Source organism: Psittacula echo (genome assembly GCF_963264785.1).
Source record: "Psittacula echo genome assembly, chromosome: 5".
Classification (NCBI taxonomy): Eukaryota; Metazoa; Chordata; class Aves; order Psittaciformes; family Psittacidae; genus Psittacula; species Psittacula echo.
This window is the reverse complement of record NC_137739.1, coordinates 61,393,804-61,413,353: the sequence shown is the minus strand read 5'-3', so window position 1 is coordinate 61,413,353 and position 19,550 is coordinate 61,393,804. Positions and strand designations below refer to the sequence as shown.

At 43.9% G+C, this 19,550-nt stretch overlaps 1 protein-coding gene across 6 annotated transcripts in view; it reads left to right on the top strand.

The window, feature by feature from the left end:
• The window catches only part of BTBD7 (BTB domain containing 7), a 63,213-nt gene that overhangs the window by 24,401 nt on the left and 19,262 nt on the right, over positions 1-19,550 (top strand). For all 6 annotated transcript variants that reach the window (XM_080619349.1, XM_080619345.1, XM_080619348.1 and 3 more), the window contains one exon: positions 10,396-11,475. In XM_080619349.1, the coding sequence (XP_080475475.1) occupies positions 10,396-11,475 (1,080 nt within the window). The remainder of the gene's footprint in view (positions 1-10,395; positions 11,476-19,550) is intronic.

Below are 19,550 nucleotides of genomic sequence, written 5' to 3'. Positions count from 1 at the left end.
GGCAGCTCAAAAAGAGGCTCTTCCAAATTCTTTCTTGGAGGGACAGGGAGCCACTGGCTGTTTTGACCCCAGAGAGGCTATCACAGTATCACAGTATGTTAGAGATTGGAAGGGACCTCAAAAGATCATCTAGTCCAATCCCCCTGCCAGAGCAGGAACACCTAGATAAGATTAATGCTGGTGCCTCTCTACTTCTGCCTCTAGCAAAAAGCAGTTGTGTGGTGGCTCTTCTATAGCAGTGTTTTATCTACGTGTAAGGGTTATTAGCAATGTGTGCAGTACTTCTGAAGTTAAATCTTGTAAGTAGCACAGGGTACACAAAGGTTTGAATGGTGTTTTAGTATCTTGCAGCGATTCACATGCAAGTAATACCTCACAGCAGCCTTCAGGGAAGAAAGAAAATGAGACTTGTGGTGTCCTAGTTTTTCTTTAGTGGAATCTAAAAGAATATGCTGCATACTCAAAATTGCCATTAGAGTCCAAAATACTTCATGAAATGAGCTGGCATGCTCTCTTGGAGCAGAATATATCGTTATAGATTGACCAAAATGTAGTTATGCTTTTATTGTGAAATGTAATCGATACTTCTAAATGGAGCAGAAATTCTAGGCTTGTCTCTATCAGCAGGAGACTGAATCTACTTTCCTATTATAATACCTAGTATATCATGTGGAAGGAATTTTTATGGTGGATTTTGCAGCATACCCCGTTATTGAAATTGTCTTGAGTTACTGCTGTTCTCTTCATTTAAAATGATTTTTTTTTAAATGTCTTGAAATTACAGTATGATTGATAACACGTTGCCTGATCAAGCAAAATTTGATGTAGCATGAATAAAACAGTTAGAGGTCTTTCTTCAAAGAATGTGAAGTTACTTCCCAAAGTTCCCACTAATAGATGAATCATAAAACCATTGCGTTACATGATGGGGGCGGGGAGTTTTAATTAGCTTGGCAGAAAAGCCGGCGTATAAAGTCACTTAGAATTATTGAGGCTTAAATAATAAAACAATTTACAGAAATCTTGAATAGCTGCAGTTGCTGTGTTCTGAAATACAGCTTGAACTTCAAAAGACACAGGAGCAAGTCAAAGAAATACTAACCTGAAATATGGTAACTAAAAGCACTGTGTTTTGACAGACTGGGCTGTAACATTGCTGTCAAAATAGCATCCCATCAAATCTACCTGAAACAAATGGAATTGAGCAGTGATAGATCGAGTTACAAAAGGCTCCTGAAACTCTTGTAGTTGGATGTGTGTTGAACTTACAAGATCTGAAAAGGCAACAAATAATGAAGCCACACAAGTGTACTGATGGAAGCAAGTTAACTATTCCCAACAGAAAGTGGACAAATACTACTTCAGATGAAGCTGCCATTGTTATCAATCTGTATACCATTTGCAAATGTTTTCCTCTGGTTTCTCATTTGTCTGGAAGTAGTAGCTAGGTTTGGGTACTTGTTTTTCCTTTTTCTGTCATGTCTGAGGTTTTTCACCATCTGGCTTAGAGAGAAAATTCCAGCTTAGAGAAAAAATAGTCCCACTGGCTGTTACCCACTTCTAGTGATCCACGTGGGTGCTAGTGATATAGATAGCAGTAGCCTGGAGAGCATGAAGAAGGACTACAGAGCCCTGGAAGAGGTGGTTAGGGGCTCTGGAGCTCAGATTGTCTTTTTGTCAATTCTCCAGGATACAGGGAAGGACCCTAAAAAGGCTAGGAGGATTGGCCAGGTTAATAAATGGTTAAAAGGGTGGTGCCATAGTCAGGGGTTTGGGTATCTTGAACACAGGACCCAAGTTTGTAGGCCAGGTCTACCAGGGGCTGACGGAGCTAGTCTGACAAGAGAGGTTTTGGTAGAAGGCTTGCCAGGCTGGTCAAGGATGCTTTAAACTAGATGTGTTGGGGGAGGGGGGCATTGTTTCATCCCAACACAACCAGTCAGTTGCCAGCACCTACAATAAATGCTTGGAGCAATGTAGAGATATTCCAGCAGCTCCAGCCAATGAGCCGGCTTCATTTGGAGCTCAGCTGAGATGCCTCTATACGAATGCCCGTAGCATGGGGAACAAACAAGAGGAATTAGAGATGTGTGCATGTCTATGGGAGTATGATCTAATAGGCATCACAGAAACATGATGGGATGGCTCCTATGACTGGAGTGTTGGGATGCTCTTTAGAAAAGACAGGCCTGGCAAGTGGGGAGGGGGAGTTGCTGTTTATGTTAGGGATAAGCTGGAGAGTATGGAACTCTTGCCTGAGGACAGGTGAGCAGTCAACAGAGTTTGTGGGTCAGGATTAAAGGGAGGACAGTGATGGGGGACATTATTGTGGGGATCTGTTACAGACTGCCTGATCAAGAGGAATCTGTGGATGAAGCACTCTACAGAGAGATAGGAACAGCCTCACGCTTGCAGTCTGTTGTTCTCATGGGAGACTTCAACCACCCTGATACCTGTTGGAACGATGGTACAGCCCGGCAGAAGCAATCCAGGAGGTGACTGGACTGTGTGAAAGACAACTTCCTTCTGCAAGTAATAGAGGAGCTGACAAGGAGAGGTGCCATGCTTGAGCTCATGCTCACCAACAAGGAAGGGCTGGTTGGAAATGTGATGCTCCAGAGCAGCCTTGGTTGCAGCGATCATGAGATGGTCGAATTCGAGATCCTCAGGGCAGTGAGAAGAGCGTGCAGCAAGCTCACTGCCCTGGACTTCAAGAGAGCAGACTTTGGCCTCTTCAGGAACCTGCTTAGTAAGGTTCATGGGATATAGCTCTAGAGGGCAGGGGGCCCAAAGACTGTTGAGTGATATTCAAGGGTCACCTGCTACAAGCTCAGGAGTGTTGCATCCCAACTAGAAGGCAGTGCAGCAGGAGGGCCAGGAGACCTCCTTGGATGGATAAGGAGCTGCTGAGGAAAATTTGAAGGAAAAAAGAGGCTTATAAAAGGTGGAAGCAAGGACAGGCAGCCTGGGAAGAATACAGGGATGTTGCCCGGGAAGCTAGGGACCAGGTTAGGAAAGGTAAGGCCCAGTTAGAATTAAACTTGGCTAGGGATGTTCAGGATAACAGGAAGGGATTCTGTAGGTACGTAGGGAATAAAAGACAGACTAGGGACAATGTAGGCCCGCTCCGGAAGCTGTCGGGAGAACTGGCTACCCTGGATTTGGAGAAGGCTGAGGTTCTTAATGACTTCTTTGCCTCGGTCTTCACTGGCAAATGCTCTGAGCGCACCACCCAAGTCATGGAAGGCAGATGCAGGGACTGTGAGAATGAAGACCCTAGGCCCACTGTAGGAGAGGATCTGGTTCGAGACCATCTTAAAAACCTGAACATGTGCAAGTCCATGGGACCTGATGAAATCCATCTGCAGGTCCTGAAGGAGCTGGCAAATGAAGTTGCTAAGCCCCTGTCCATCATATATGAAAAATCATGGCAGTCAGGTGAAGTTCCTGACGACTGAAAAAAGGGAAATATAACCCCCATTTTCAAGAAGGGGAAGATGGAGACTGACTGGTCTGTAATTCACAGTATCACAATATCACAGTATGTTAGAGATTGGAAGGGACCTCAAAAGATCATCTAGTCCAATCCCCCTGCCAGAGCAGGAACACCTAGATAAGGTTACACAGGAATGTGTCCAGGCGGGTTTTGAATGTCTCCAGAGAAGGAGACTCCACAACCTCCCTGGGCAGCCTGTTCCAGTGTTCCATCACCCTCACTGAGAAGAAGTTTCTTCTCAAGTTTAAGTGGAACCTCTTGTGTTCCAGTTTATACCCATTACCCCTTGTCTTATCATTGTTTGCCATTGAGAAGAGCCTGGCTCCATCCTCATGACACTCCCCCTTTATATATTTATATACACTAATAAGGTCCCCCCGCAGTCTCCTCTTCTCCAAACTATAGAGACCCAGCTCCCTCAGCCTTTCCTCATAAGGGAGATGCTCCACTCCCTTAATCATCTTTGTCGCCCTGCGCTGGACTCTCTCCAGCAGGTCCCTGTCCTTCTTGAACTGAGGGGCCCAGAACTGGACACAATATTCCAGATGCGGTCTCACCAGGGCAGAGTAGAGGGGAAGGAGGACCTCTCTCGACCTACTGACCACCCCCCTTCTAATACACCCCAGGATGCCATTGGCCTTCCTGGCCACAAGGGCACAGTGTTGGCTCATGGTCATGCTGCCGTCCACTAGGACCCCCAGGTCCCTCTCCCCTACACTACTCTCTAACAGGTCGTTCCCCAACCTATATTGGAACCTGAGGTTGTTCCTGCCCAGATGCAGGACTCTACACTTTCCCTTGTTATATTTCATCAAGTTTCTCCCTGCCCAACTCTCCAGCCTGTCCAGGTCTCTCTGGATGGCAGCACAGCCTTCTGGCGTGTCAGCCACTCCTCCCAGCTTAGTGTCATCAGCAAACTTGCTGACAGTACACTCAATTCCCTCATCTAAATCATTGATGAATATATTAAATAATACTGGTCCCAATACTGACCCTTGAGGCACTCCACTAGATACAGGCCTCCAACTGGACTCCGCCCCATAGACTACAACTCTCTGGCTTCTGTCCTTCAGCCAGTTCACAGTCCATCTCACTACCTGATCATCCAGGCCACACTTCCTCAATTTAGCTATGAGGATGCTGTGGGAGACTGTGTCAAATGCTTTGCTGAAGTCAAGGTAGACCACATCCACCGCTCTGCCATCATCCATCCACAATGTTATTTCCTCATAAAAGGCTATGAGGTTGGTCAAGCATGACTTCCCCTTGGTAAAGCCATGTTGACTGCCCCTCATAACCCTCTTATCCTTTACATGCCTTAAGATGGCATCAAGGATAAGGTGTTCCATCACTTTCCCAGGGATGGAGGTGAGGCTGACCGGTCTATAGTTACCTGGGTCCTCCTTCTTGCCCTTTTTGAAGACTGGAGTGACATTTGCTTTCCTCCAGTCCTCAGGCACCTCTCCCGTTTCCCAAGACTTGGTAAAGATGATGGAGAGTGGTCTAGCAATGACTTCCGCCAGTTCCCTCAGCACCCGCGGGTGCATCCCATCTGGACCCATGGATTTATGGATGTCCAGATTGCTCAACTGGTCCCTAACCCATTCCTCATGGACTAAGGCAAACCGCTCCAGTGACCTGACTTCATCTGAGGTCTCAGGAGTACAGGGTTCTTCAGGACTGCCTCCGGCAGAGTAGACTGACACAAAGAAGGCATTCAATAACTCTGCCATCTCAGTATCTTCTGTCACCAGGGCACCCATCCCATTCACCAGTGGGCCAACCTTGCCTCTGGTGTTAGTTTTATCAGCTATGTATTTGAAAAAGCTCTTTCTGTTGTCCTTGACCCCTCTGGCCAGATTTAATTCTAAGGAGGCCTTAGCCATCCTAGCTGCCTTCCTACATCCTCTAGCAGCAGCCTTATATTCCTCCCGAGTGGCCAGCCCCTCCTTCCATGACCTATAAACTCTGCTCTTCCACTTGAGCATACCCAGCAGTTCCTTATTTAGCCACGCAGGTCTCCTGGCCCTCTTCCTTGACTTCCTACGTGTCGGGATGCTGTGCTCTTGAGCTTGGAATAAGCAATTCTTGAATGTCAACCAACTATCTTGGGCCCCTTTACCTTCAAGCAGCCTTGCCCATGGGACTTCCCCTAGCAATTGCTTGAAAAGGCCAAAGTTTGCCCTGCTGAAGTCCAGGGTTGCAATTCTACTTGCTATTGTACTGGTCCTACCACACAAGATCCTGAATTCCACCATCTCGTGGTCGCTGCAACCAAGGCAGCCCTCAACCTTTACTGCTTTGACCAGACCCTCCTTGTTAGTGAGGATGAGATCCAGCAGCGCTCCTCTCCTGGTTGGCTGATCCACCATTTGCATGAGGAAGTTATCATCCATACACTGGAGGAACCTCCTGGACTGTGGCTGGGTTGCTGAGTAGTCCTTCCAGCAAACATCAGGGAAGTTAAAATCCCCCACGACGACCACGGCCTGTGACTGTGAGGCCGCTCTCAGCTGCCTGTAGAAGGCCTCGTCAACTTCCTCACCCTGATCTGGTGGCCTGTAACAGACACCCACAACAGTATCGCCCCTGCCAGCCTGCCCCTTAATTCTCACCCACAGACTCTCAACTCGCTCGTCCCCTGTCCCTGGACAGAGCTCAGTACATTGCAGCTGCTCTCGCACATAAAGAGCAACCCCACCACCCCGCCTGGCTGGCCTGTCTTTCCTGAAAAGGACATAGCCCTCCATGAGTATATTCCAGTCATGCGAGCTGTCCCACCACGTCTCTGTAATTGCCACCAGATCATAATCTCCTGACTTAACACAGGTCTCCAACTCCTCCTGCTTATTTCCCATGCTGCACGCATTGGTGTACAGGCATTTCAAGGAGGGAGCTGAGCTCACCAATTTCACCCTAGGATTATAGGAGGCCTCCCAGTCTTCATCAATCCTAGAGTGCTGCCCCACTGGGGCAAGCCCAGTTACAACCCCATCCCCCTTCGAATCTAGTTTAAAGCTCTCCAAATGAGCCCTGCTAATTCATGCCCCAGCATCCTTTTGCCTCTGTGAGTTAAACCTTTCCCACGTGCCATCATCCAGACTGGAGCCTTATAAAACCAGCCGTTATCAAAGAACCCAAAGCCCTGCCTAAAGCACCAGTCTCGTAGCCAATTGTTTACGGACTGAATTTTCCCATTCAATCCCACATCATCACCGGAAGATGGAAGAAGTGAGGAGAAGATCACTTGAGCCCCAGACTCTTTCACCATCCGCCCCAAGGCCCTGTAGTCTTTCTTCACCCCCTCAGACTGCGGGAAGCAGCTTCCCCCCCACCTGTCTGGAAGACCAGCAGCGGGTAGTAGTCTGTCGGGTGCACCAGGCTGGGGAGCGCCTTGGTGATATCCCTGATCCGGGCTCCAGGCAGACTACACACTTCCCTATGATGAGGGTCAACTCTGCATATTGGGCCCTCTGTTCCTCTCAGAAGGGAATCGCCTACGACAATGACTTTTCTTTCTTTCTTGTCAGAGGCAGTCTTGAGGTGCGAAGTCGACTGCCTTTTCCTATGTGACCTTGTAGTCTGGCCTTGCACCACATCCTCACTTACCTCTCCATCAAGATCCAGGGCCTCAAACCTATTACTGAGGGGCACCTGGGGAAGCAGGGCAGGAAGGGAGGAGGGTTGCCCACGGTTCCGAACTGGAACTCGCTTCCAGCCCTCATCGTCTTTTTGGTCCCTTACCTCTGCGCAACAGCTACAGAGCAGGGGCTGTCTCGGGTCATCCCCCTCTGTCTGAGAGGACAGGGGTCCATCCCCTTGTGGGGGGTATCTCCCTGGAACCGTTCCTGCTGACATGCTAGGGAGTTACTCCACCAGTCGATCTCCCTTTCACACTCCCTGATGGTCCTCAGCGTCTCGACCTCCTCCTTAAGTTCTGCCACCAAGCTAAGCAGATCTTCTACCTGCTCACACCTCACACAGGTGGAATGCTGGCCTCCCTCCCTCGGCAGCAGCAGGCTCTGGCACTCCCTGCAACCAGAGACCTGAACAGCCACGGCTTGGGGCAGGGTCTCTGTCTGAGTTGCTACAGTCTCCTTACTGCAGGCTCTCCTTCTGGAGGCGACCATATTGTTCAGCAGTCTGGGACACCAGCAACAGAGTCCGCAACACGACCTGCTTGTTCCTCCCTGCGCCCGGTGGGCAGCGACCGGTCGCTGCCCTCCCAAAGGCTCTTTCAAGGCAAGGGGCAGGGGTGCGGTCGCTGTCACCGCGGGAACGCCCCCTGCCACGTCAGCCGCTCTCTCGCAAGGGCTGCTGGGGCTTCAGGGATCGGGAGATGTCGGGAATCGCGATGTCTCTGCGCTGTCCCCTCTGATTTTCCTAATCTCTGCTGAACCTCGTGGTCTCTGAAGCGTGCCGGCTCCGGCTCTAGCTGTGCTAGCTCCGATCAGCTGACTCATCACCCAGGGAATTACAGACCAGTCAGTCTCACCTCTGTGCCTGGCAAAATCGTGGAGCAGATTCTCCTGGAAGGCATGCTAAGGCACATGAAAAACAAGGAGGTGGCTGGTGACAGCCAGCATGGCTTCACTAAGGGGAAATCCTGCCTGACCAATTTGGTGGCTTTCTGTGATGGGGCTACAGAACTGATGGATAGGGGTAGAGCAGTTGACGTCATCTACCTGGACTTGTGCAGAGTGCTCGACACTGTCCTACAGAACATCCTTGTCTCTGAATTGGAGAGACATCAATTTGGTAGGTGGACCACTCGGTGGATAAAGAACTGGCTGGATGGCCGCACACGAAGAATTGTGGTCAATGGTTCAATGTCCAGCTGGAGACCAGTAACGAGTGGTGTCCCTCAGGGATCGGTGTTGGGACTGGTCTTGTTCAACATCTTTGTTGGTGACATGGACAGTGGGATTGAGTGCGCCCTCAGCAAGTTTGCTGATGACACCAAGCTGTGTGGTTCGGTTGATATGCTGGAGGGAAGGGATGTCATCCAGAGGGACCTTGACACGCTTGTGAGGTGGGCTGATGCCAACCTGATGAAGTTTAACCATGGCAAGTGCAAGGTCCTACACCTGGGTCTGAGCAGTCCCAGGCACAGCTACAGGTTGTGCAGAGAAGAGATTCAGAGCAGCCCTGCAGAGAAGGACTTGGGGGTGTTGGTTGATGAGGAGGTGAACATGAGCCGGCTTCAGTGTGCACTCGCAGCCCGGGAAGCCAACCGTATCCTGGGCTGCATCAAGAGGAGTGTGACCAGCAGGTCAAAGGTGATCCTTGCCCCTCTTCTCTGCTTTTGTGAGACCTCGCTTGAAGTATTGTGTGCAGTTCTGGTGTCCTCAACATGAAAAGGACATGGAACTGTTGGAACAAGTCCAGAGGAGGGCCACGAGGATGATCAGGGGACTGGAGCACCTCCCATATGAAGACAGACTGAGATAGTTGGGGCTGTTCAGCCTGGAGAAGAGAAGGCTGCGTGGCGACCTCATAGCAGCCTTCCAGTATCTGAAAGGGGGCTATAGGGATGCTGGGGGGGGGACTCTTCTTTAGGGACTGTAGTGATAGGACGTGGTAACGGGTTAAAACTGAAACAGGGGAAGCTTAGACTGGATGTAAGGAAGAAATTCTTTACTGTGTGTGTGATGAGGCACTGGAATGGGTTGCCCAGGGAAGCTGTGAATGCTCTATCCCTGGCGGTGTTCAAGGCCAGGTTGGACAGAGCCTTGGGTGGCATGGTTTAGTGTGAGATGTCCCTGTCCATGGCAGGGGGATTGGAACTAGATGACCTTAATGTCCTTTCCAACCCTAACTGCTCTATGATTCTATGATTCTAAATAAATTTAGAGAAATAACCCTTTAATGTGAGAGTTGTGCTTCTGTTGAAACTATAGTTTTTAACTACTTTTTTTACAAAAATGTTACTTCATCTTTCCATTACTTCTAGAAATTCAGATTCTAACTCCTCTTTTTGTTAATAAATCGTTATTAGGGCTACAGTTTAGTGTCTAGGTTCAAACTGGCAATCAGCAGAGTTTCATTTGGAAGAACAGGGCATGTGTGTGACGCAGATACGTCGAGGGGAATCCGCTTCTCGTTTTATGACATGTTTGGCTCATAACTTCCCTATAAATGATTTTTAAGAGGTAAAATAATTGTGTACTTGGATTATATAGTGCTCTATTCAAAGAACATCTTTAACAATACAGCAGAACTTCCATACTCGACATCCTTTTGAATGAGGTGTAGACACAAAATTGGTATCTATAGTTCTGTGGAAAGGAGCCCATTTTGTGTGTTTGACTTATGGAATTACCTGGTTATCATATGACAGAATTTTAACTTTCTTATTAAATTTGTGTTGAAAATGTATTTATTGTCCTCATTTTCCCTGAATGTTTTCATACTGTGTTTTTCTTTTTTCTTGTGACTTTTCCTAACTCTCTGACACCAGGGATGTTTTTATTGTTGAAATAACAATGCTAGAAGAGCAGAATTTGAAAAAGCACTTTGAAGGAGGAGATGCTACTGTTTAACTGAGATCATACAAGTTTTTAAAAAGGCATTATTTTTCACTTCCTATGTGCACAGTGGCACTTGTAACATTCTGACCATGGTGTTCTCTTCCTGCTTAGATAAGCCTACCATGTGCTACAAAGTTACATCACCTGCTTGGTTTTTAAAATTGAGTGCACTAATAAAAAGCTTATAGATGAAGAAAAAATTCTTAATAGGTAGAAAGGGCTTTGGTCAGGTTTTCAACTTGCTGAATTATTTTATCTCAGAAGGAAAACCTGTGTAAGTCACAGAGACATTCATGGACTGCTTATGTCTTATGGCCTTTTCTTTAAATGTAAAGAATAAATGTGTTCAATTTTCCTTTTTGCCTTCAGGGACATCATCCTACTCTCATCAAGGTTATGGCTGTGAATCAAAGCTCTATAGCCTTGACCATGGCCATGAGAAACCTCAAGACAAGAAAAAGAAAACCTCTGGCCTTGCCACCCTCAAAAAGAAATTCATTAAGCGTCGAAAGTCTAGCCGGTCTGCTGACCACGCCAAGCAGATGCGCGAGCTCCTCTCAGGCTGGGATGTCAGAGATGTTAATGCATTAGTAGAAGAATATGAGGGGACGTCAGCCTTAAAGGAACTTTATCTACAAGCTAATTTGGCAAGACCAGAAGCCAGGACGCTACAAAAAGACATGGCTGAACTTTATCAGTACAAATATTGCACTGATGTAGACTTAATATTTCAAGAAACTTGTTTTCCTGTGCATCGTGCGATACTAGCAGCAAGATGTCCATTTTTTAAGACGCTGCTTTCTTCCTCACCAGAGTATGGGGCAGAAATAATAATGGATATTAACACAGCTGGCATAGATATGCCCATGTTTTCTGCTTTGTTACACTACCTTTATACAGGCGAGTTTGGAATGGAGGATTCAAGATTCCAGAATGTTGATATCCTTGTGCAGCTTAGTGAAGAATTTGGAACACCAAATTCATTAGATGTTGACATGCGTGCGCTCTTTGATTACATGTGCTACTACGATGTGGTTCTTAGCTTTTCATCCAACTCTGACTTAGTTGAAACTTTTGGTGGAAGTCAGAACTGTCTAGATGAAGAGCTCAGAGCTCACAAAGCTGTTATTTCATCACGATCTCCATTTTTTCGTCACCTGCTGCAGAGGAGGATACGAACTGGTGAAGAAATCACAGACCGAACTCTACGAACTCCAACTAGAATTATATTGGATGAATCTATCATACCAAAAAAATATGCTAAGGTCATTTTGAACTGTATGTATACAGATGTCGTGGACCTCTCAGTTTTGCACTCCAGTCCTTCAGTGGGCAGTCTAAGTGAAGTTCAAGCTCTTGTAGCAGGAAAATTAAATATGACTAGGGCTGAAGAAGCTATGGAGCTTTATCACATAGCACTGTTCCTGGAGTTTAACATGCTTGCACAAGGTACGTCATACTGTCCTTGCTATAAAATATATGACCTTACCAGAACAATTTCTTAGCTATTTTGCAGTGTAGGTATGTCTATTGAGTATTGCTGTCAAGGGCTGACAGTTCCTAGAAAGGCTTATTTTCCACTTGTGGAGAATTGTGTTGTAGATAATTCATCTGTGTTTTCTAGGGACAGAAGAAATGCCATGTGGGAGCTTTTAATTGTATTGCACATTATTATTGAAGCATGCTAGTTAAGTCAGATATGTACAACTGGTATTGATATTTCTGTTCTTATGTACTTTAATCTAGAATCCATTTTTTGAGTGTAAATGATAGGAGGATACAAGAGATCCTTGTTGAGAGGAATAAATATTTAGACTTGTTATAAAGTGCCCCTATATGATGTAAACTTGAATGATTATTTCTGTTGTTTATGTTAAAGAGGGTACACCAAGCTTGCAGTCTTGTGTTTAGAAAGTAAATTTAAACAGCTAAATTACACTAGTCCTGTGTTTTTAGTATCTTCTACTTGATTTACAGAACTGAAGGCAGGACAGTTGGTATTTTAAGACTTAAAGCTTAGAAATTTTAATTTCTGCCAATTATTCTTGAGGGACACTCAAATCTTGATAACATACTTCCTGTACATGGAATCTGGATAGGATTATTACGACCTCTGGTGAGGTGGTGCAACACTGACTAGGGAACTAAAAATACCTCTTGTGGTGGCAGGAGCTTTATTTGCTGTTTCATCTTTTGGGGTTTCAACTATTTAGTGGCCATATTCTACATAATGGAATACGGCACTTGCTTCAGGCCTTGCTAGTGGGGGATAAGAATTTTACTTTTGAGCCGAATGGCTTGCCAGCACCTCAGCAGCATGCTTGAGTGGCTGGAACCAGTGAGTCCAGCAGTGTGGGCTCGGTCTTGGTGGCCCTCTAGTTGAACCAGAGATGTAGCATTTTGGGAGTGGGCACTGGGAGGAGGTAGGAGGATGCAGTGGCTTTCAGAAATCTGGTCTTCTTTCCCTGTGTCTGACCACAAAAGTGGTGAGCTGTGGGGAGGTTGTTTATACATAGGGGAGAAATGCAGTAAAATCAGGCCAAGATTGAAATTTATTGTATTATCCATTATAGCAAATGTAAATTTGGTATCCCTTTACATAATGAAATTCTAGACTTTAACTGGAACTAATGACAATTTTACAAATCACTGCTGCATTCCCTAGCTACAGGAGAAAGCGGTAAACAATGTGTAGAAAATCTGTATGCCAGGGAAGTCAGTATCTAATAATCTAATACTCAATTTACTGAGTTCATGTTTAGGTCATTGGTACTCTGCTGACACTGAAGGATTGTTCTGGTATAATCTTATAATGAAAATTAAAAGAAATCTTATTTGATCAGGGAAAAGTATATCTCATAATCACAGAATACAAGGTTCGAAAGGACCTTAGGAATCATATGGTCCACCCTTTCTAAGCAGAGCATGACATAGACTAGATGGTCCAACATCCTGTCAAGTCTAATCTTAGAAGTCTCCAGTGTTGGGGAATCCACCACTTCCCTGGGGAGATTATTCCAAAGGATGATTTTTTTCATTATGAGAAATTTTTCTCTTGTGTCCAACCAGAATCTCTCCATCAGTAACATTTGCCCATCACCCCTTGTCTTTTCCATGTGACTCCTTGTGAAAGGGGAGTCTGGTTTTTTGCAGCCACCCTTTAAATACGGAACATGGTGAGAAGGTCTCCCCTGAGCCTTCTTGTCTCTAGGCCGAATAAACCCAGCTCTCTCACCCTTTCCTCATGTGGCAGGCTTCCCAGTCCTCTGGTCATCTCTGTGACTGGAAGCTGTCACTCAAATGTCTGACTTCTAGATGTTATGCAGAGAGCAGTGTTAGAAGAGAGAGTATTGTGTTGTTGTAGGAGATCACTGAGCAGCCAGTTCTCCTGAAATCTTATCTCTGTCCTCTGACAGCACTTTTCTACTCTATCGTGCTGCAGGTGTGCAGCTCTGCCCAAGCTATGACTTTTTGCAGCAGCTAATGTCTTGTGTTTCTTCTCTAGATTTCGCTACCCCCAGGCGGCTCAAGTTTTTTATTCACTTCACTTCACTCATCCTAGCCAATTGTGGACTTGCTAAAGCTTATCTCCCTGGTTTCCTGGAAAATATTTTTGGGTCATTATATGTAAGCCTGGATACTCTTTCCAAGTTGTTTTGTTCAGTTTTACTCAGTTTTGGCTGGGTATTTGTAACTGAGTGTCAAGTGAAGTTGATGTATTTTAAAGCTTCTGATCAACTGTTCGTATTTTCAACAGATTTTTAGTATGATTTGTCCTCAGGGACTTTTCTAAGTATCCAGATGTTGTAATTTTTCTTAAATTTCAGCAGATGATTCAGCTTTGACTCTTTTCCATGGAAATCTTCCTGTTCATAACATAGCGATACTGCTTTTCTGACGTATTTTAATAGATGGTTTCCCTAGGATGAAGTCACTGTCCAAGCAAAGCAAGACTACTTTATTTAGAATTTGTTCTGCCTTCAGCTTAATTTGTTTCAGCTGATAGTTGTCACTTAACCTTCCAAGATAAAATTGATTGGATCTTTGAATGAACTAATTTAAATAAATGAACTAATCAGAAAGCATATCTCATCTGTAGAGCTGATAATGCTGAAAGGCATTTGTACCTGTGAAGTGAAGCTCTTCACTGCTTTTACAGAGGCTGTGAGGATTAGAGCCCTCCCCAGGAGGTTCAGGCACATCTTAGCGGAATGTTTCTTTGCCCTGCCTGCTTGTTTCTGCACTCTGCTCCTGCTTTTGTGTCTTCGGGCTAACTTGCTGCCCTCTGTCAGCTGTACTGTGATTGTTTTAACACATTGACTCACCGAGATCAGGTTTAAAAATCACTTAGCCCTTCTTCTTCTGTAGCAGTTGTTAAACCAGATCAGTTTCTGGCCCTGTTCGTCATGTGCTGTTAAAATAATCCCTCCTTCCAGTCTTAGCAGTGGATGTGGCAGTGCAGTATTGCAGAGAATTTTGACTTCAGGTATCTTAATTTTATTAGATAGCTGTTACAAGTATGTGAATCCTCTTCTGCATCTTGGCCCTGTTGTTTACTGTTATGAATAGTCTCCCTGTGTTTTTCTGTTTCTCCCAGTGCATTTTTCTGTTACAGGTTTTTGGATAATGGGACTGAAATAGTTTTGCTTGGGAATCTTTTCTGCCTGATGAAAAATCTTCTAAAGTAAAATTGACAACAAAAACCCCTTAATTTCAAACTTCTTGATTTCCTCTTATTTTCAGGTGTTGACTTTACTTGTGACAAGACTAAGAACTAAAACTTTATTTTGAAGCCATATTCAGTAGTGCTGCCTTTAATCTAGAGGTAGATAGTGCCTGACATCAAAAGTACCCTTGATCTCAGCAGGACTGAAATACTGAAATGCCAGAAAGCCCACAGTAGCAGTATTAAATACACACAAATTTATTCTGGGAAAATTAGAGCAAATATGTCAGTCATTTCTCAGTGTAGTAGGGGAAGGCTCAAAGGAATTAGTCTGGCACTTACAACTTTGAAGTAAATTGGGTATGATTAAGTAAATATTAACATAAATCTGCCTATTATCTCCTTACAATGATTCAGTTGTACCCAATCCTGATATTATTGCTTAGGGTTTATATGGTGAAGTTTAAGACTGGAGAAACTAGGAAGTGGAAAGGATCTTCCTTAGAGCAATTGCATTCCGAGGCTATATGCAACGACAAAGAATTTGACTAAGTTGTACAACTGGGCATATAAAATTAGTTTGTAATATCACAGTTTGCAGAGAAACAGATCTGGTCACCGTTTCCAGATTTTTCCTTCAGTCATGTGTGTTCTAGGAATTTAAATCTGAATGAGTTTAACGTACAGCTTAAATCTGAACAGTGATGGCTGGCCTGTTCCCTCCAAATATCAGTTCTTCTTCCCTCAGCCCTTCATTATTCCCATGTTAAGTTCTTTCCTCTGGTTTATTATGATTAAGTTGGCAGCTTTTTGTTTCTGACCCACGATTGTTTTCTGTTTAAGCTGGATCAGCTTACAGCCTGCTACTGAATGTGCTGCTTCCAGAATGCTGTTATCAACTGATGGCTGCAAAAAGCCAAAGATGTAGAAGTGGATTTCAGGCTTCCTAAATTTATGCATTTTGCACATGGCAGGAGCAGAAAAGTAAATTAATTTTTGTTGTTTGGTAGAGAAAACATTAAAGAGCTTTTGCCACATATTTGGAACACTTTAAACATATGACAACTACCTTCCATTTCTGGCTAACCTTAAAACTTCAAAAATCCAGCTGTTAATGTCTTAGAATGTTGAAGACCTTTGTAACTGCCGTATCATAAATGAAAATACTTATAAATAACACAGGCTGCATTGTTTTAATCTGCTTCCTAATTTAATATTTCAGGTGGTTGCATAATATACTGTATTGGGTTCAACATAACTTGGACTTTTCACTGTGGAAGGATGGTTAGCATAACACAGAATGCTGCGTGACCTTACCTTCACAGCATTTTATTTTTGCCTTTAATAGTTAATCTGAAGTGCTATAAAGTTGTGAGCTTTGTATTTGAATAAAGCAAAAAATACTTTATAAATATATGAAGTAAACATATACGTAATGGTACTGTAATAGATGTACTTTGGATTCAGCCTTCCAAGGGTGAGAGTACATGAATGTTTTAAATTTTTATGCTTACAAAAATCAGCAGAGGGATTAAAAATAGCTCAAAAGAGGTATTGAATTTAGCAATAGACTTAAGTGTTTGACCACTAGTGAGCCCTTCTTTATCTCCAATGCTACTTAGGTCTCGTTTTCTTTTCTGCAAAACATTCACATAGTTTTGCATCTTCATGTAGCCAAGCAGCTTCAGAGTTCTAAAATGTGGTCAATAGTGCACAAATTTGCAAAATTACAGGCTTGGCATAGTTAACTACTGACATAATCTCCTTTCAAAGATGTTTTTGTATGTATACAATTTGGTGAGGATATGGAAAAGAAAAGCATTAAGGTTTCTTAATTAGCTTCTTAGCTAAAACGCTTAAAAAAACGAACCCTGCAAAAACCCTGTAGTAGTTCCTTTAAGACAGAGAATATGGTGCTGCCAGGAGGCAGTAATGTTAAACTAGGAAAGTCAGCCTGCATGCAGAAGATGGATGTTGAATTTCAAGATCCCTTGTTCACAATACAGTTACAGGAAAGCAGAGATTGTTGCAGTTGCATTTTAAATGATAACCAGTTAAAAAGATACACTTAACTACATAAGTCTTCTGACTTGCTCTTGCTAGTTTTGTGACTGATGTTTTGCCTACTGCTGTGGAGAACCTGAATTCCTTTTGCCATGTCTCAAGTTGTATTTCACTTGAACCTGATAGATTGTTTGGCTGTCAAAAGTGGTACTGCTGCCCTGTCTCCTACATTAGTCCACTTGTTCCTGTTCTCTGTGCTGGCACCAGGGTTTGTGCTATTTGGGATATAACATTGCTGGAAGCAGTATGACAGAAATCAGTTCAGCACCAGTGTGACAGAAGAGCAGGAGATGTGGAGTGCAGGAAGATGACAACCTGGTTTAATACCATTATTAATCAAGGGGGTTAACTTGAATGTGTGCTCCCATAGCCGGTGAGTGTGGGCTTCCTTCTAAAGGGTCCTTAGCAAGTACAGGACACGTTTGCAGCTTTGGGTCTGTAAGATGTGGGAAAGAGGCTACACAAATGTTGTCTTCCTTTTTTCCTTCCTCTTTCAATCAGAAGCTTGGTTAGAGCAGCAAGGGTGCTCATGCATGGGTGAGATGGGTGTTAAGTGCCTCCAACAGTTAACTTTTGCTAACTGTTGAAGGTACTTAATTTGTCTTTAGTGGATCTGTCAACTGTCTTGATAAGATCCTAAGCTACTCACTAGCATGCTAAATATGGGCTCAAGCTATCTCTGTTTAGAAGGGCTTTTGAGAGATAACTGGGGAAGCAGAAAGGACTTGCTTGTTTGTAGGCAGGACGGACCTATTGGTATCCAGCAATAGGAGAATATGGAACAGCCTAATTCGTCCAAAATGTGATAGTCATCTTTAATGTCTTTAGACTGAGTTGAATATGTGAAAGATACTAATTAAAGGTCACAGAAGCTTGTGGTGGAGCACTTTGGGACACTACATATGGGTCTTGGAAAGGCCTTGGAAAGGCTGCTATTGCCTGAATATTATAAAATGGTACTCAGAAGAGAAAAACGCACCATTCCACTGTGAAGAACAATATTGTGGCTGTTGGATGACTGTTTGGGGTTTTTTTTGTTTTTGTTTGTTTGGGTTTTTTGGGTTTATTTTTGCCAAGTGGGTGATTGTTAAAGGAACAAAAAAATCTGCCAAAGAGAAAAAGGAATTGGATTTCTTTAACAGCTGGACTTGGCTTGCAGCAATTTATTTAGATGTTCAGAAAACACTTTAGTTACTACCTCATGCTTACTTTGAAAGAAATACTTTTAACAATACTGCAGTTCTGACCCATTGTCGAAATCACTTGGGAAAAGGAATGTTTAGTTGCTAGGCATCCTGAATGAGCTTTTCACCTGATGACAGCATATTTTTGGTAGTTGTGCAGTAACTGGACTTGACAGAACAATTGGGACTGAGCTGATGCTCTGTTCCTGTACATCAGTTGGCTTACGTCTTTGGAACTGCATTTCTCACAGAAATGTATTTTTCTGTCTTTGCAGGGGGTACTGTTTCAAAAGTAAATGTCAGATGAAATACCAGGACTGGCATTCACTTTGAGATAAGTCTCTTTGCTCTTACAGTTTGAGCTTCCTTGTGACTGATTTCAGTGAGTGGTTTTATGTACTGACTTTGAAATAGAGCAGTCCTTATGTGTGATCTTCAGGCTTCAGGGAGATGTAATCATCTGCTGAAGTCAGCTTCCATGCAGGCAGTATAAGTGCATGCAAAAAGTTGTGTTAGGATTTAGCAGGGGAAAACTTAATACAACACAACATGTGATCCTAAAAAATTGTTTCAAACAACTCTGCTTCTTATTGAGGTATGCAGGCTCCTCTTCTAAGCATACTGCTTAGAACTCATGGTTAGCTTTCATTTGCCATGCCAGGCTTACTGCTAACTTAACTTTTCCCTTTTTTGAGTCCCAAAGGGAAGATAAGGCGGAATTGCACGACAAAGTTAAATACAGTGTCAGCCATTAACTGTGTAAGGAAAACTGTAAGTAAAAATGGATCTTGAAGTGGAAGGGTTTAGCCTTTACTGATTCGTATTTCTGACATATGCTGAAGTATTTTCTTTTTAAAGGTAGGTTTGTTTGGGGGTTTATTTCAGAGCAGTTCTCTCCTCTGTACCTCTGCTGTTGTCTGTACAAGGGTGATCAGGGTGATGTTCCAAGTGCATCTAACCAATCTTTGCTTCAATCCTTGCTTTAGGCTAGTCCTCACTGTGCAGGTTAGAGGTCAATATCTATAGTAAGGCATCTGTTCTTACTTATAGTAGCAATAATATGATGTAACCTAATGGTAATAGGTAGCTCTGAGAAGTGCTGTATCACTTCAGCAATGGTAAAGAACAAAGTAATGCACTGAAACACAACCCAATGCTTACCCCTTTGTCAAAGAGAGGGTCTAACTTGGGATTGATAGTATAATATTGCCTTTAATGCATTGTTTGGAAATGTGTTTGCTTTTGCTAGCCCTTCTTTCAGTGGCTATGTTGATATATGGTCTTCCTTTTCTCAGGTGAGTCAGGCTATTAGTTGCTGCTGGTATCTTACATGTATGCAACCAGTTCAGAAATCTGTAGCATCAGGAGAGCATGTTTGATCTTTGTCTTGGCAAACATTAAAATTACTGTGCTAACCACTTTCTTCCTCAGTTTAGTCCAAGAGCTCAGTAATGAGATACAGTTGTCTAAACAACTGTCAAAGCTTAGTTTTTAAATATCCTTGAAACTGAGAGGAAAATGATGATGTATAAGAAGTAAAATAACTGCAGTGTAAGCATGATGCTCTGAACTGTCCGAGGACCTCTCATGGGCATAAGCACAGCTGTAAT